This window comes from Cebidichthys violaceus, unplaced genomic scaffold (assembly GCF_023349555.1).
Source record: "Cebidichthys violaceus isolate CVI_PGR_0920_01 unplaced genomic scaffold, fCebVio1.0.p SCAF_30, whole genome shotgun sequence".
In the NCBI taxonomy this organism is placed as follows: domain Eukaryota; kingdom Metazoa; phylum Chordata; class Actinopteri; order Perciformes; family Stichaeidae; genus Cebidichthys; species Cebidichthys violaceus.
The window spans coordinates 1,171,319-1,189,875 of NW_027176484.1; the positions used below are offsets into that span (position 1 = coordinate 1,171,319).

Consider the following 18,557-nt stretch of genomic DNA (forward strand, 5'->3'; position numbering starts at 1 on the left):
TTAACGGCTCAAGGTAGGAAACAGAAAATAAAGGGGGACTTAAATCACAAAAAGAGCCAGAGGGGGCTTCACAGCCTGCAGATGAATCTTCGTCATCGGAGCTCTGATTGGTGCTCAGAGGGAAGTCGCCACAGGCCAGTCTGGAGGATCCTGCTACTTCATTTTAAATTCCTCTGACAGACTCTTTTTTTTTTTTCTTTGTTATTGAGGATCGTTTAATTCTCATGTTCCATATAAATCCACCCAGTAAAAAAAACCGCACATGTTCCACAGTGCATGAAGTCCCAAGGCGGTGCATTTCATTCTATATATTTAATTAGTGCCCCGATTACTTAGGTGCTACACAGTATTTTAATGACTTCAGCGTGTTCTCGGCAGAGGGAATACATAAACAATTTAACGTGCCGGGGTTCCCGGCAAATTTCCTCCGTTCTCCTCCTGTTCATCAAGCGTTTTTTTTTTTTAGGATAAATACAGCAGGATTACACACGAAAACCCTTCAAGCACTTCCTGTTGAGGAATGACAAGATGACGACGTTTATTCGAGCCGAAACATTTAATACACACCATCGCAGGAGACATGCACTTGCAGCACTTCACACGGTCCCCGACTGTAGCTCTCATTTTGAAAACACACACACATAAACCATAAAATAATTTAGAACAAAACACATATTTAAAAAAAGGTGTTACATTTCTTCTTTTTTTTCCTTATACATGTTCATAATACTGCTTCATAAAATGTATCACAGAAATTAGCTTTTTTTTTTTTTTTTTTTTTTTTTTTTTCCTTTTTTGACACAGAGCAAAATCATAAGGAACCAACTCAGGTATTACACCGACACTGTGCTTGTTGATAGTTAGCAGAAAAACTGTGAAGTGGCGACATCCGAGAGGGAATGTCACAGAGAGGACGAGGAAAGAAGAGTCTGTCGGGGGAAGAGGAGGAGAGGGAGGAGAGGAGGAGGAGAGGAGGAGGAGGAGGAGGAGGAGGAGGAGGAGGAGGGTGGGTCTATATCCGTCCCTCTTTGATGAGAAACAATCCAAGTGTGCTGAAGGCCAGAGAGGTCGATCGCTAGGCGTAGAAAGTCTCTACTTTCACTGCCTGACAGAACATCGTCATGGAGAAGACCAGGCCCAGGATCTGCACCAACACAAGACACAAAACCAGCCATTAAAATCAAACATGATGACTCAGATGTGCAGAGTCACAGAGAAATAGAGAGGAACTCTTCCGTCTGTTTTGCTCGTTCTCTGTATCACGACGTAAATACGAGCCAAGTCCAAATCTCATGAAAGTTTATTTCTTGGATAATAAAAAGAAGAGCATCCGCACCATAGACTGTATATAAGAAGTGGACGTAGTCGTAGTGAGGCCAGTTAGATATGGGTGTGTAAGCCCTTAAAAGGTTATCTAAACACTATTCAGAGCATTAATATAGCAGCAAACAACTACCTGCTGTGTAAAGATAGTGAGTGTGTGTTGTTGTAAAGTTTCTCTGTGCTTTGCTCACACAGTATACGGCGGTTACAGCCGATAACGCCGCTACCCCCTCAGGTAAACGCACCGTTAGCTCTGTCAGCGCTGTTGTCGTTGTTTGCACTGTTAGCGCCGTTAGCTGCTAGCGCTGTTAGCTGCAAGCCGCCGGCTCAGGGGTCCCGTTAAGAAGAGGCAATTGTCCAAAAAAAACAAAACAGGGTCCACTGTGGTCACACGCCATAATTACAAAATAATGATTAACGCTGAAGTGAAGTGTAGCAGAGAAGTGGAAACAGACGTGTTAAGTTTGCTAACATTAGCCTTCATAATAGGCTACTGGTCATACACCAGGCCAAGTAAGGCTGCAGCAGCTAAACCCTTTAATGTATTGAACTAAATAATCACTCAACATTTGTAAAAGGAAGAATGTGCCATTTCACACGCTTTAATTTGTGTCCCTCAGCTGAACATTGAATCGTACATAATGTGTATAATTCTCAGTCAGCTGGCAGACATCGTTTGAGATCAATCTGGCAGGGATTACGTCTTCTTCCTGGTTCTCATTTTACTGCATGTACAGTCACATTTTCAAAAAAAACGACTAAAACGAGCCTGCAAGCATCACAGGAGCCTCGCGTGATTGATGTTTTCAAGAGCAGCGTAACCCCCCCCCCCACAACTTGTGTAAGCGTATCACGTAGCCACTTGCCTGGAACGGAGATAAAATACTTTCTACGGGAGAACCCTCCTATGTGGTGTACAGCGGCAACACAAGAGGCTTAAACGAGCTCCTGCCGTCCACAGAAATCCTTAAGAGCGCTCAGCTCTTAATGGAAAGGACGCTGGAAGTATTAGCTTTATTTATCACAAAGTCAGAGCCCTCCGTCTGAGGCTGCAGATATCAAATACCGGGAGTTAAATGACTGCTGGAGAAAAAAAAAGAAAGAAAGAAAGAGAAGTCACACAACTTAAAAGCTGTAATTACCTGAGTAAGTGCTGTGCATAGAGCAAAGATCCAAAGTGCCACCAGGTTCTCATTAAGCCAGTCCTTCACGCGCTCGTAGCACGGCTGTGGAGACACAATGAGCAAACATTAGCCCACAAATGTAAACTCACCATTTAGATGTTGAGTAAAATTTGCAGGATTTGCAGCAACTTCTCCTCCTGTTGCTTGTGATGGGAAGATGCTCTTCGGCTATAAAAGATCCCCCCCTGTGACAACATCCCTTATCTCCTTCTCTGACCTATTATTCTTTGGGGAAAAACTTTCCAAAATGCATGCCGGTTCCCATTCGCTGTACTTTTCTCCCCGCAGCTGTACAAACAGGAGTAATGTGAATGCAGGAGCGGCACGTACCCCGCAGGTATCACTTAGACATGAGAACGGGCTGAATTTTTCATGTCTGGCATTGCTTGAATGCATTTTGAAGATGACATGAAGAAAAACCCCTCTAACCGCGTCCCACCATTTTTTTTTTCATTTTCAGCACCTAGAGTACATTTTAAAATTTCTTCTCTAAAAAATGTCCCCGAGCCATATAGGGCCCACCGCAAAGACAGACAGAGAGAAAAGAAAAAAGGGTAATAATTATTGATAGAGGAACTAGAGCAATGCCCTTCTGGTGCCCGAGTAATGAAAAGGAGATGAATCCTCACAGCAAAGAAAGTGGCTTTCTAAGAACAGTTGACAGGTGACATTACAAGTGATGGGAGTGGCATTTGCCATGTGGCACGTGGCTCTGTCACCTCCTATTTTTTTTATATGTGTGTGCCAAACTGTGTGTTTGATTATGTCACATTGAAGAAAAATACATGCGGTAGTAAAGGGAAAAGCAGTCTACACCGCTGCTCTAATTTAATTAGTAATATCTGCAGACGTGCATTCCCGATTGTGCTTTTTTTTTTCCATCTCCTTACATCAAGAAGTTGAGTCAGAGCCAGGGGGAAGCAAACACAATCTACATTTCACCGCTGCCCGAAACGTCGAGGGAAGCAAAAGAAATACGTTTCCCTTTAGCATAAGGTGGAGTAATTCTGTGCTGGATCAATATGGAAAGTCATGCAGCCGGCCAAAATTGTTGGTTCGGCTTCAGTGTTATTTATGAAACTGCCGCTAGTCCAACTGCAACCCTCCCTGACCACAGAGAGCCTGCACCTGAAAAATACATAAATTCATATTTTTTATTGCTGGACGTCAACTGCGGGTGAAAGATAAATCCGATAAGTAAACCTGAAGCTGCTATGCCAGTCTCAACACAGCGGCTCAAGGTGTTAGAATGGTTTGTGTTCAGTCCTTGTGGGATGTTCTCCTTGGCCTGAACTGGAACACCGGGACCTAAGATGTCTGTATCTTCCTCCTCCTCCTCCTCCTCCTCCTCACTGATAACATGTTCCACTCTGTGTAGGAGGCTCGACTCAGAGCTCAGAAAACCTCAGTAGGTGTTTTAATTGGGCTTAAATAATTTTGTGACACCGGCTGTTACAAAAGGTCAAGAATGAGCTTCCATGCTGGAATACAAGGTTGTGTGTCGTTGCCTTTCACAACATCCCTAATGGGTGTTTTATAATGATGAGGTTTGCTTGAGTTCAGAAACCTACTTGGTAAGAGTTAGAGAGAGATCAAGGTTGTGGTTAAAGGGTAACTTTAACATCTTTTTAAAGGTTCAACCCTGTTAGTTAAAAAAAAATCCTGTCTTTATGTTTACCTGGATCGTGTTTCTGTGCTGATCTGCATTGGAGCCGCTTAACCACGAGAAGGGAATTTTGTACAACACAAATTCAGTCTGCAGCCCTGTCTCTTTAAAAATGAGTTTGCCGGAAACGTATTGTGTTGTGGATTACAGCTGTGTTTCGACGCATTGCAAACACGTTTCCATTGACAGTCCGCAGATGTTCATGAGGGAGGAAGTCGGTGTGGTGCACGGGTCAAACAAACACAAGACTTTCACCCAGGAGACCGCTGTTTGTGTCCCGTGTGAAACAAACAGTCAACGCTCACTCGACCTTAAATAACGTAACACATTTTTAAACCAAACCAAGATTTGTTTTTGTTTACTAAACCTAACCAGGTAGTTTTCTTTCGTATTTGCTTTGTTTCAATTTAAAATGTTATTCAATACTTTTTAAAACTCACTATCTTTACCAGGAGTACAATCGGTCACGGATGTGTGTGCATGTGTCCGTGAGTGAGCGTTCAGCTCTGTCTGTCCGCGGCTAATCTCTCATTCTGCTGCAGCAAACTGCACAACATTTTGGCGGCCAATTATGGCTGCATGCTCGAGCACGTCCTGTGATTGTGGTGACTCACATTTTCTCAGAACACCTTTTATTACCTGTTTTTAATACTGCCTCCTCACTCACTACTCTCTACTGGCCACCGGCTGGTTTGAGGTCGCTCCTGATAACACAGCTGAGTGCATAGCCGACAACGCCGAGCCACTACTCTGCGGCCAAAGACGCAAAATGTTTTTCACATTTGTTGTTTTAGATGGTGTGTTTGGCTAACAGCTAACAGAACTACCAGTTCACTACTGCTGAGTGCATCGCTGCTACACAAGCAGGCAGCTTGGTGAGTTTAATTTAGTTTTTGTTAAGATTGTATGACTCATATGACGGTTGTGTACAATGACTTTTGAGCAAATTGCTGCACACATTGCTGCTTGTTTTTTAATTTTAATGAAGAGCCTTACAGTCTATTGGTTGCGTACACCACCGATCGTTAGTGGGCTCACTTTTGTTGTTTTGTACTGTGAGTTTGGCTAACTGCTAACATCTAAAACAGGGGTCTTCAACGTTTTTCAGGCCAAGGACCATCAAACTGATGGAGAGATGGAGCAGGGACCCACTACTATATATATTGTATAAAATAGTGTTTTGTATTAAACTGGGCCTAGTGCCATGTATAAACATACCTTGTTATTGTGCATTCAATACTAAGCTATTCAGGTTCATATATTCATGTTTTTATTTTAAAGGTACAGTGAGTAGGGTGGCCGTGACACTGACATTCATAAACACACCTTGTATGATAATCATGCATACAAGATATTCAAACTGACGTTTTTATTTTAAACATAAATGTGGAAACGAAAAATGAGTGATGGCCTATTAGTGCCACTGCCACGCATAAACAAACCTGTTAGCATACAATACTGAACTATTCAAATAATGGACAGATTCATGTTTTGGGGAAAAAGAAAAAAAATTGTCTAACCAACCAAAAATTACCTCCGCGGACCCCCTAGGGGTCGCGGACCCCCTGTTGAAGACCTCTGATCTAACAGTACCAGTGTACAGTACACACACTGCCACTCTACCCCCCCGCAACTCTGCTTGGTGAGTTCAATTTTGTTCTTGACAAGACTGTATGAAAAGACTTTTAAGACGACTTTGAGCGTCTGTCTGCACATATTACAGCTTGAGTGTTTTTTTTTACGACACCTTCCAGCCAATTGGTGTCTAGACGGGGGGTTAGCCAAATGTGGGTTGTATTCATTCCCACGACGCAGCAGCGGTCGTTGCAGACACACACCTGGCGGAGATCTGCACTCTGCTGAGTGCACCTGTCTAGTTGAGAATGCAGTTTAGTTGTATGGGGAATGTAATTTTGTAGGAGACACGGTTCTAGTCTGCTGAAGCGCCACATTATCTTCAGTTAAAGTGTAGAATGTATTTTTACACAGAATGAGGAATGGATTTTGTCCCTCTTGACTTACATTAGAAGTGCATTAGGAATGTCTCAATGTCTGCCTCAGCTGTTTTCATTTCACATGCTTCCAGCCGCTTCTCCTTTCCTCCGGGCCTGCGCGTTTCTTTTCCGAACTTGCCATTATTCATCCGTTCAGCATGCAGCCTCGGGACTTTTCACCTGTTCCAATCACTTGACTCTCTCATCCACCTCCTCACCTGTTCCTCATTCCCCAATTAGTACCCGCACAGTATTTATACCGGCCGATCCCCACCTGCTCTTTGCCAGTTTTGGTAATGCTGCTTTGTGCACCTGAACCTTTACCATTACGGTCATTTAGCAGACACTTTTCTCCAAAGAGACTTACACTTCAGTATCTATCTACACACCGTAGACACAGCTACGGGAGCCATTTTGGAGTTAAATGTCTTGCTCAAGGACACATTGACATGAGACAAGTAGAGCAGGAGCCGGGGATCGAACCGCCGACCCTCTGATTAAAAGGCGGCCCTGCTCTCCACTTAGCCACGGTCACCTGGAACCTGTACCTTCATTAAGATGCTCGTTGAAGGGATCCAAATTTGACTTTTGGTTGGAAACAAAGAGCAGTCCTGGTGAAAGTCACTAAATGTTGTTTTAGGCATTAGAACCATCAATGCAGCCATTTTCCATTTAATTAGCTGCTCAATGTTTCCACAACCCTAAACGTACGGAGGGAACCTTGAAACATTTGCGTGCTTTCGAACTGTGAGTGTGTGCTTGTGGTTTGTTGTCAGCGTGTCCTTGTGTGTTGGCACGTGTTTGCCATCAATGAAAGCGTGAGGAGAAAAATATCTTTTACACAGTTCTTGAGTTCACGATCACTCGGCTGCCGATGACAAGAACTTCAAGGAATCTAAAGCCGACACCGAGGATCAGCCTCTATTCAAACTCTCTGGAAAAAGTTATATAAGGTCTTCATGAGATTTCTATCAGTGAAAAGAAACACTCTTACGTATATTTGCCTTGAGACACTTCAACAATACAGAAATGTGCATATCCTTGAATGGCCTCATTGACTTCTTTTGGAGCTAAAGGAAATCTCTGGAGTACGGTTTGATTTCAAACTGAGTAGAAAGGTTTAAAACTTTTGTTACTAATACACTATATGCGCCACATGAATATGAATGTTGAAATATAAAAAAAAAGAAGTCTGCAGGTATTATTGACAGTGAACTGTTATGCTTCAGTGTGAACAACGCTAATTGATTTCTTCATCTGCAGGGCGAACAATCAAAATACAAAACGACCTGGATTAGTTGGTCTTTCCCCCTTCAAAGAGTCGCTGGAATACGGAGACTTACGTGAAGGCCAACAACCTGTCGCCTGAAGGATGTAAATATGCATAAGTGCTTGAAAAATCTTTCAATGGTTTGTGCAAACCAGGTTTAAGGACAAGTAATAGAAAAATAATTTAAAAGGTTACACCGTTCATTTCTAAAAATTTAAAACGGCTGCAGCTTGGCCTTTCCACTGCTGAGTGGACGACTTGAATTGAGATGAAGTCTGCTCCCAAGTCCACACCTGTGACCTGTGATGGCATAATGTTTAAAAGCTGCCCTTTGCAAGTGGAAACTAAGGTTTACTTAAGATTTACTTCATTTACTAAACCAAAGAATGGGTTTTAGTTTGAAACAGGGTCTCAGATTGACAATACTTCAAAAACGTTTAAGCATAAGAATGCAAGAAAATATACAAAGCTGTCCTCCTTAGTTTTGTAACCATTGAGTTCAACTCTATGATGAAAAGAATCTCACCACAAGGTTCATTTAGTAGCAGTTGTGAAGCTTCAATCGGCAGGATTTGCCTTGATGTTGTCCCGTAAATGACAGGTCCCAAAACGTTTTCAATCAAACATATCGATGGCCCCATGGTGGCTGGCTGCACTGTAGGTCATAAACCCCGCCCTCTCCATATTAGGGGATGGGACATGGGTCAAATCAGGCGGAAACCTCCAGGTCTAAAAAGTGAAGCCAATGTTGTGCCTTAAACCTGCATTCTCTCTAATGTCCATCAGGGGGCGACTCCTCTGGTTGTATAGAAGTCTAGTCTAAAATGACTCTACTTCTCTCTTGATTTATTCCCTCAGTAAACATTGTAAACATGAGTTTATGGTCTCAATCTCTAGTTTACAGTCTTCTTCAGTACAGCATGATGTTCATTTATGAACATTATGCCATCATGGTCACAGGTACTTGGGAGCAGGCAGACCTTCATCTCCGAATAAAAACCCTTTAAAAACCCTTTACCCCAATTGTTTGCAGCTCGATTCAATTATGGTCCATTTAGAGTCAAACAGACCATAAAGTAGAGTATGCTTTAGGGCGGGGCTACCTTGTGATTGACAGGTCGCTGCCACGCTGTTGTCTGAGAGTTGTCTGCATAGAACTTTAACCCTTTTAAAGTATGTTTTCAGTTCATGAAAGTTAATTGTAACATTTTTGCTCGTCTAAAAATGGTGGATTCATCTTTCGCTTGAACTTAGCTCAAACCTCTCGTGTCACTTTTGGTTGCAAACCAAACCAAAATGGCGACGGCCAAAAAACCAAGATGGTAACGACCAAAATGCCAAACTCAAGTCAGACCAGAAACCAATACATGACTTCACAGTCAATTCATCCACTCCTCTTATACAAACGTTTGGTTTTAATAAATTATTTGATGCTAATAAAAGGGGGCGTGACGTCACAATTTACAAGTACTTTGTGGGCGTGATGAAGATCATGTGATGTGGTAGAAAGTCTCAGAACAGCTAGTAACTGGTGAGACTGTTGTTGCTCTAAGTTGATGCTGGATATGTTCTATTTGAAATCTGGTTTTAAAGATGAAATTGAAATCATCTAACGAGGTGTGACATTTTGAAAAGAGATGTGTGACACGGTTAATCCTTTACTATTTTGATGCATCGACTCAGTAACATGTGAAGCGACGCTGAAATCATTGTCATTACTGTTCATCATCTTCACTCATTATGGCGAACAGAGACTGCTGTAGCACTGCTGGATGAAAGAAGTAGACTCACTGCTCTTGATTCAGTGACCTCAGTGTGTTAATGAAGACAATGTGATGACTTCAAAACTTATTTTCGACTTTAATTGCCCTGTCAAGTCTTACTGTGACTTTGTTTTTTGTTTTTTTATCTCTCATGCTGATCCTCTAAATAATAGCGAAATAATCAGCTTTTGCACTTGGCAGAGCTGAAAAACAGCCGTTGTGTAGCCCTGCTGTTTTTGTGTTTTTCATTTTGGGTGAACTGAATAAGTCACATGAGAATTTAGATTCAAACAAGAAAGCTTCTTGCTGAGGACTTCCAATTAGTGTAGATGGCAAATGTAGTCAGTTGAAGTGATAAATTCCTCAGTGTGAGCCGTGTTGACTGAGACAGATGAGTTCTCCTGCTCGCGGAGCCGTACAGTGCCTACATGTACCAGCATGCATTGTGGGTGAGCTTTTGTACAGGCAAGTTTTGAATCACGTGGCTAAAATATCAACACACTATGGAACTGACTGAAGATCCCAAATATGATAAGCTAAACAGAATTTGAATCCAAGATTTGATGTTCTTAAGACAGGAGGCCTAGTGGGACCTTAAACAACGAAGAGCAGAGGACCTAAAACTGAACCCTGAGGGTTGCCATAGGAAACGGTGGACGTGAAGAATTAATAAGACAAAAATGCGGTCCAGTGCTTCCATTGTGAAAGGTGTGCTGCCTTTGTCTTGGTTGAAAGGAATAATGAAGTTTGCCTTCCTTCTGTGTGAAAGTATTCATGATAAAAACAACAGTTTAAAAAACATACTGATGATTTAATTCATTTTTGTGAATGAATTTCGGATGAGAATGAATTTCCAGGTCAGACTGAGAAGCTGTGGTTAACAGTCAAAGGCTGCGTCAGGACACCTACCACATGTTCCTGCATAAGAATAGTGAGGTCTGCTGTGTCAAAGGATGATATAGAAGCTAGAGGAAGGTCACGATTTGATGCATCAGCTGCCAAGAGGAGATCATTAGTCAAGATGGCCGATTCTGTCCAATACAGCAAGGTCTCTGGAACCAGACTGAAATATTTAAAGATGGTGTCCTGAAGCAAGAACGCCGGCGGCAGTTTGGTAACAACGTGATTTATCTAGGACTTTGGGAAGAAAGAGCTTCTGAATATCACTCTTTGGTTGTTCAGGACTGATTTAAAAAAAAACACACCAGCTGCCATATTTCTAGCTCTATAGCGTCACTTAACGACTGAGCAACCGCTGGGACTAATTACGTTAATGACAAGTTTATGGGAAGAGCGTCGGGAGGACAGGTGCGTGGTTTCATGTGAGGCGCCGTTCGCTTCAGTTCAGAAACGATGCCGTAGTGAAAGATTTCCGCGCGGTAGCGCTTTCCCGGGTCACAAGTAGGCGGAGTAATTTAGGTTGTGAATGAATGTGTCATTAATACCAGCCGTCCCGACATATTACCTCAACACACTCAATCACCTAAATGCTAAAATGATGTTGCATGTGCAGAGACACCTGAGACAAAAATGATGTAGCTTGTATTTTTGTTCCCTTTTTGACTGATTCTCTTTCAGCAGCATTTACAGTCGAGCTCGTAAAAATGCAACACCCTTCTAGGCAGATTTTCCACATGACACTAATGAATTTAAACTCAAGTGCCAACCCTCCCCCCACCCACCCCACCCGTGTGGTTTGGCAGCAGCAAAGAGGCATCAATTACTGGTTTAAACCTGGGCAGGATGCACAGTCTGCTTGGCCTGTGAATGGTCTAGCAGATGTGAAGAGGCTTTAAGTTGTTGGTTTTGTCGTCGTAAAGTTTTTCACGACAGAAGTACATGTCTGTCTTGTTTTGTGGAAGGGTTCCTTTCTGCAACTTTTTTTTTTAATCACAATCCGAAAAGTAAACAACAACTCCGTGCACAGTGCAAAACACTGATTATGCATCAGACGGACATTAGTAACACCAGCAGTCAAGTCCGTCTGGACAGAAGTAATTAATTCAATATCTGTCATTGAGAATAAAAATCTCTCACTTCGTCCTGCTGTGTTTGCTTGTTGCACAGTTAAGGTTGACTTTTTCTTAATTGGACAACTTGTAAGCCAAGTTGTTTTTCAACAGATAACTGATTATTTGAATTTTTAAAAAATTCCTCTTTGTACGAAAACAAAGGCAGACATGTTAAGTCAAATGAATTGTGGTCCCGGAATGATTTGGGATTTAATGAGGAATTAACTTTCAAACTTGCAAATTTGCATTTAAATTAAATGCGAGCAACACTCAGCCAACCTCGCTTTTAGTTCATTTATAATCTGTACCTGAGATGATATTGGACCTTAACTCCCTCATACAGGTCAGGTAGACCCTCACCAGATAATCAGCTTAAATATGTCGGTTGTGGTTTTATAAATACAACATTCAAAATTGGCCCTTTTCAATTACAACCTAAGGTTAAAGTGCTCCAGATTCCTTCTCGTTTTGGAACGAGCTTTCATTCCTTTTGACTCTAAATGGACCATAATTTACTAAATGAACATCATGCTGTATTGAAGAAGACTTGAAACTAGAGATTGAGACCATAAACTCATGTTCACAATGTTTACTGAGGGAATAAATCAAGGGAGAAGTAGAGTCATTTTAGACTAGACTTCTATACAACCAGAGGAGTCGCCCCCTGATGGACATTAGGGAGAATGCAGCTTTATGACCTGTAGCGTTGGCTTCACTTTTCAGAAGCAGAAGTTGCAGCCTGTGTTAATACTGATGATCAAACTCTTGACAGACTTTAAATACTGACTTTCTCTCTTGCACACCGCTGCACAGGCCTGCTGTGCTATGATTTGACAATCACTGGGAAAGGGATTTAGGCTTCATTCAATTTAGGCAACATTCAAATTTATAATCCTGTATAACAGAAAAAAGATTAAAAAGTTAGTTATTAGGAGCACCTTTTGGAGGTTTACTTTGATTTTAATGCCAGGACTTACCGCCGTCCACCACGTCCCTGGGTTGTCCAAGCCACAGTTGTCGCTGTACTCCAGGCAGCAGGAGTCCGGCACACGGGACGCATTGTACACCTCGAACCAGTCCGTGTGGTTGGTTACTCCACAGCATCGAAACTGCACCAGAGAGAGACGGAAAGTTAAGAGAGTCTGGCCTTTTTTATTATCCTGACACTCAAAATCCTAATGCGCGATATAAAAAAAAAACATCCTCCGCTGATGGAAACTTATTTACCCGCCAAGAACAAGATTTACTGGGCAAAATAATTCATACGTGCCGAGCGTAAAACCGTTGATCTGTCTGATATTGAGCCCCTTTTTGTACAATCCACGACTCATTTGTCTCAAAGCCCTGAAATCATTTTCCAACTCGCCGGCTTCTCTTTATCTACATCCCCCCCCCCTCCTTTGTGATTGGTATGGATTTTTGATAAGGGATCATGGCTTCCACCACGATTCAATTCATCAGCGTACTTCGTGAAAAAGATAAAGCGCCCCCTGATGTTTTGTTCATTCAGTGGACTTTATTTCCACACGGGAATAATGCCGCCCGAGCCGCTCGCCGTGCACAGAATCCGGGATTGTTTGTTAATTTGAAACTCGCTCGCCCGCTTAAACAACGGAACAAGTTTGCAATTTATCATGAAGTACGGCAGATTTCGAAAAAAAAAAAAGCATCTGAAGTTTGAGAACAAATCAAATCTGAAAAGTGCACGTAATATTCAAATGTTTTCACCTTGAAAAGTTTACACCCGGTCCCCTTTTTTTTTTTCCTGATTTATTGCGCCGGGTGTTTTTTACTACTTCTGCTCTTGTATGTAGATTCTCTTCAATTCCAAGAGCAGCCATTAATAATATTCAGGGTGAACTTTGCTCCGGGGACATCTGCTGTATTATCTATTCAGTGACTCAGCATGTATGAGGGAGGCTCGGGAGGGCGAACAGTGACAGAATGAGAGCTGCCTTTTTTAATGGACTTCATCTCGGCCAGACTTTTATGGAGCCCCATACACAGCAGAGCCTGATTTGACAAGGAGAAAAAAAAAAAAAAAAGTGCACATTCACGCTTGCACACATATATTCTCCAAACGATGGCTCGCTCAGGCAGATTCTCCTTCATGCTATCATCCTGTACGCAGGAGAGAGAAAAAAAAAAAGCCCTCTGCACATTACCGCCCACACATCGCACACATTTGCATATATTATTTTGCATAGCGATACATTTCTCTGTCACCATTTATTCCTTTTCACCAGGACACACCCTTGCCGAGTTTGCCTCGCGTGCACCGGGGCCAAACAAGTGCAGCGTTTACTGCACTAATGGAACAGAACACTGGATCTGTGATGTGGGGAAAAGGTCCAAAGCGCCCCGAAGTCTCCCATCTATCATTTGATGTCTCCCCAAAGGCGTTGAACCGCGGCGCCATCCGTCCTCTGCAATCCCAAATTCCATATCTCTGTTTCTCGCATTACGTTGTGAATTCTTTGCAGGGGAATTTAAGAAAATATAAATAAATAATACAAAGGAAGAGAGCCACATCAAAGAGGGAGCTGGAAACAAAGATTATACCTCTGAGAGTCTGTGATGTTTTCATTAATCTATCTGACAGCATTTTACCACAACGTTTAAACTGTAAAGCTTTGAGCATTTGTTACACTCTGCTGAGACATTTTCACACATTTTTACTGACGCTATTTTTTTTAGATTGCTGGTATTTTTATTTCTTTTTTCCCAGTCGGGTTGTAAATGTCCAGATCCCATTAACAACAGGAAGGATTGCAGAGTTTTATTAAAATTTTACACAAAATGGAGGAATATAAAACCAAACGGCCCTTCAACATTTGACTACTCCCTTTTAATTTAATGTGAGCACAGTGGTACTAATGGTGAAACATTGCCAATAGCAAAAGCAAGCAGTGCCACAGTGAATAATGCAGTCAAACCGTCATGTTCCTCAGATCGTTACGAGGTATATTTTGCGTGACTTGACTTGCTCGATGGCACTGAAGTTAAAGCAAAAGTAAATATGAGTTTGTAACATCACTGATGTGATATAAACCACCGCACAAACTTTGAATGATTAAAAACATCTGCGAGTATATAAATTTAGGTTTCTAAATCGTGAAAAATGTGAAACCACTGCCAATCGTGGGCTTCTTTCTACATAGTCTGTCTTTCATAATGGCCAGAGTTAATAAGTGTGTGCTTATTTGTAAATAATAATTACAGTCTATGATTAATTAAAAGCCGGTAATCTATGGAGGTCACGGCCTTTACCTGCAAATATCTCAGAATTAAAGTTGTCTACACCTAACTAAGTAGTTTTGTTGCTTTAACCTGACTAAGTAGTTTAGTTGCCTAAACCTGACTAAGTAGTTTTGTTGCTTTAACCTGACTAAGTAGTTTAGTTGCCTAAACCTGACTAAGTAGTTTTGTTGCCTACACCTGACTAAGTAGTTTTGTTGCCTACACCTAACTAAGTAGTTTTGTTGCCTACACCTAACTAAGTAGTTTTGGTGCCTACACCTAACTAAGTAGTTTTGTTGCCTACACCTAACTAAGTAGTTTTGTTGCCTACACCTAACTAAGTAGTTTTGGTGCCTAAACCTAACTAAGTAGTTTTGTTGCCTAAACCTGACTAAGTAGTTTAGTTGCCTAAACCTGACTAAGTAGTTTTGTTGCCTACACCTAACTAAGTAGTTTTGGTGCCTAAACCTGACTAAGTAGTTCTGTTGCCTAAACCTGACTAAGTAGTTTGCTGTGAAGACGGAAGTTTATTTTGAAAAGAATGTATTCATGTAAGGAGGGAGTAACTTTTCGTAAGATATCAGGAACTGTAGTATGAGGATACGTTGCTATGACACCACGGTGAGCTAGAAAGCTGTTAGTTGTGGTAAGCTAGTGTTGTCAGAACCACTGATGCTTTGAGCTTCAGTTGTTGGAGTTGGGGGGAGGGCTTATGATGAGGATGACAAAATCCTCAATACAAAAATTAAGAAAAATTTCCACAATTCATAACAATCTATTACATCTCTATTCTCGTGTCGACAGCATTATTTTCTAACACGTATAATGTATGTAGAAACAAATCTCCGATTGTACTTCACCCAGACTTTAACTTTTGACTAGGCTGCAATGCTCACAACAGCATGTATTGTAAAGCATCATTACCTCAGTAAACTGTGTCTGAGAGTCTGAAAAAGGACTTAAAGCGCTCACGCATCTTACATCAGTTTGTACGATCATCCAGGCGTTGGTCAGGCCCACGTTGCCCTCTGTGCCGAACAGCTGGAGGCCCTTCTTCAGATCCCTCTGGGCGTAGTGATCGATCTGAGACGACAGGAAAAAAAACATGGCGTCCATCAAGAACTAATCTCATTTCTGTATATGCGAGTTTGAGTGAGAAGTGATCAGATCAACATCAAATGTTTGGAGCAGCTTATTTCACCTTTTATAGGTGAGAATAAACGTTATTTGAATTTAAACGCCAACAAATAACCACATAGATTCTCAGTTCTCCTCGAAGAAAACTGCAGTACAATCTGTGAGAAGTGAACCAACAAGTTATGGTTTTTAATATCAGTTTTATCGTTGTCTGACAGCAGACACGTTTACATGGGGTACCACTATTTGTTAGACCACTGGTTCACACAGTAAACTTGCGTAGAATAGAATAGAAATGAATAAAAAAATGTTTTGCCCAGGAAATGTGTCTTTGTCTCACCAATAAAGAGCATAAACAGAGTACAAAACAACTCAATAAAAAGACATATTACAAATACAACACGGCGATACGTGTCCAAAGGTTAACGGCTAATTGAAATCACCCAGCATGGGGATATTTCAGCATTTGTTCTTTCTATTGATTTCACAAGGTACAAAGGATCCCTTATGTAGCTTTCTGTTTATCAAATGTGTCTAGAGGCACTACATCAAAATCAGACTGGAGGGGATGTTAACCGTCGTTAGAGACAACAGACACTTTGAGACCTGGTTGCCTTCAGTTTTTCCACCTGAAGGAAGTACTCACATATTTGACTTTTGTTAAAGTAGAAACACCACAGAGTCATGCAAGATCTGACTTAAAGTGACTGTGAGGAACTTTTATCTGGTTCTGAACCAGTCTCAGTGTAGTCCTGATCCTCTATCAGACCTCCATCACTAAAGAGACCATCAGAGAGAAGATGGTCTGTTTCTATAGAGTTGTTCTTAAAGCTCGTCATCAGTGCCACCGGGTCGGATTCTGGTGAAACCAGATGACATCATGCAGGTTCACCAGAAACTCCTTCAGCTCAGACTCCAGCAGAGACCGGTCGATCGTGGACGGACCCAGATCCTCCAACAGAGACCGGTCCACCGTGAACAGACCCAGATCCTCCAGCAGAGACTGGTTGACCGTGGACAGACCCGGATCCTCCAGCAGAGACCGGCCCACCGTGGACAGACCCAGATCCTCCAGCAGAGACCAGTTCACCGTGGACAGACCCGGATCCTCCAGCAGAGACCGGCCCACCGTGGACAGACCCAGATCCGTCTTTCTTCGACTGAACCAACATGGCTTCAGGACGGCAGGTAACCGAGCCGCTGTTCAATAAACGAGCTGCATCAGATCCATGCGGGGTTTAATTTAGCAGCTTTGGTTCAGCAGTGTGATCCTAAACAAACAAGATAACACATTTAACAAAGATCTGCTTTTTTTTTTTTCATCATAGAAAACAAACTGTAGGTGTAAACACAGTCACCGAGATAAACGTGCTTAAATGCACCGAAGCAACAGTACAATCGGAGAGTTTGGGCGATTTATACAAAGAGCAAACACAAACTGCAGAGCTGCTCGGCCTTGTTTACACATTTAGATGGTCAATCCCATCAGACATCAATTGCATTGATCTCCACTGACCTTGCTCTCTCCTACACGGCAGCCTTTATACCCCGTGAGGTTGTGCAAACACCAGACACCGTGTTGAAACTTCAAACACTTCAAACAACGAATATGGCCTTCATTCTGCCAAACAACAAGTAAACTTGACTCCTCAAACAACACGAGAACGGCGTCGGCGTGGGATTCACTGGCTCCGGGGACGAGGATGCAGCACGGGGTCGTTTTTACGTTAATCTGAATATGCATGTATACAGGAATAATAGTGGAATAATCATCTTCATTAGCCATGAAAACAGCTTATTAGGTATACATGTTTCCTGAATAAGGGGCAAAGACTGGAATATTTGATGCATAAACGTAGTCGGTGATGACAAATCAAGATCTGTTCATCAGCTTACAAATGAGACAATAATTAGATCCCGCGGTCCCTCCGCCTCACCCCATGCCTCTGGGAGACCACTTTGCTCGTCTGTAGCTACTTGAAGACGTTAGCACTAAACCTCAGCGCCTCCGTCTCCGGAGAGACCGTCTGCTCTCCTCCCCGGCTGTAGTGTCCCAGCGGCGGGTAGCACTAGACCCAGAGCGGCCACTGACCACTAGCCAGCTGCTCAATTTCTTTCACCGGTGTAACGTTAGCATGAAAATATGGTGGAATTAGCAATAGCAAGCTAACGTAAGTTGGCTAGCTGGCTATCCGCTAAATGAGCTAAATTTAACAGCCTCATGCTTCATCTACGCGCTCTTGTCACAGCGTAGAAAAAGACATCGCTACCTCCAGTTAATCAAATATTAATATTGCTTCACCAGACGTTCTAATGTGCTGATATCTAGATTTCCAGTCACAGAAAGAAGAGAACAGACTTCTCTGATCTTTGTCTCATCCAGCGAGTCGCACGTTTATCCCTTCAAAATATCCCTGTGTTCTTGACTTCAACACAGAAATGTGGGATTTATTTTGAACGTGCAGAGAGTTTTTTGAATATGAGCAGAAATCTTGCTGAAATATATATGAGCTTTTTAAAATCCAAGGGTTTGTAAATTAACTTAAATGGATGGATGCGTCATTGAGGCGAACTGCTGCCACAAGCACATTTAAAGAGGTTAAAGTAAGTCGAGCCTCCATGTGTGTCGACACTGCAGAGATAAATATTTGAAAGCATACAGAATGTCTGAAAGCCTCACTCCCTGCATTATACTCTATTATATTTGTATCTGGTTGTGTTCCTTAACATCCTTAAATTGGTGCATTAAAATGTTGTAATGGAGGAGATCACACAACAGAGCGACGTCAAACATTGTGATGTCTTCACTGAAAGGCGATTTCCTCAAGTTAAGCGGTTCGGTCTACTTGCAGGTAGATGCTTTTAAGTCTGTATTATTCTTCAAGGGTCATCGAGACGCATGCAGGTACGTGTAGTCGTGTGAAGCAGTTTTTTTAAACGACTGGCTGGGGGCTAAAATGTGCCAAAG

General features: G+C 42.1%; 1 protein-coding gene across 3 annotated transcripts in view; it reads right to left on the minus strand.

The window, feature by feature from the left end:
* Positions 1-338: 338 nt before the first annotated feature.
* Positions 339-18,557, minus strand: part of tspan4a (tetraspanin 4a) — a 112,950-nt gene continuing 94,731 nt past the window's right edge. Inside the window, exons 4-7 of one of the 3 annotated variants that reach the window (XM_068724318.1) lie at positions 15,434-15,535; positions 12,190-12,321; positions 2,466-2,549; positions 339-1,144 (exon numbers count right to left, since the gene is read on the minus strand). In XM_068724318.1, the coding sequence (XP_068580419.1) occupies positions 1,076-1,144; positions 2,466-2,549; positions 12,190-12,321; positions 15,434-15,535 (387 nt within the window). In that variant the 3' untranslated portion in view covers positions 339-1,075. The remainder of the gene's footprint in view (positions 1,145-2,465; positions 2,550-12,189; positions 12,322-15,433; positions 15,536-18,557) is intronic. The other 2 variants (XM_068724320.1, XM_068724319.1) reach the window with 2 other exon arrangements.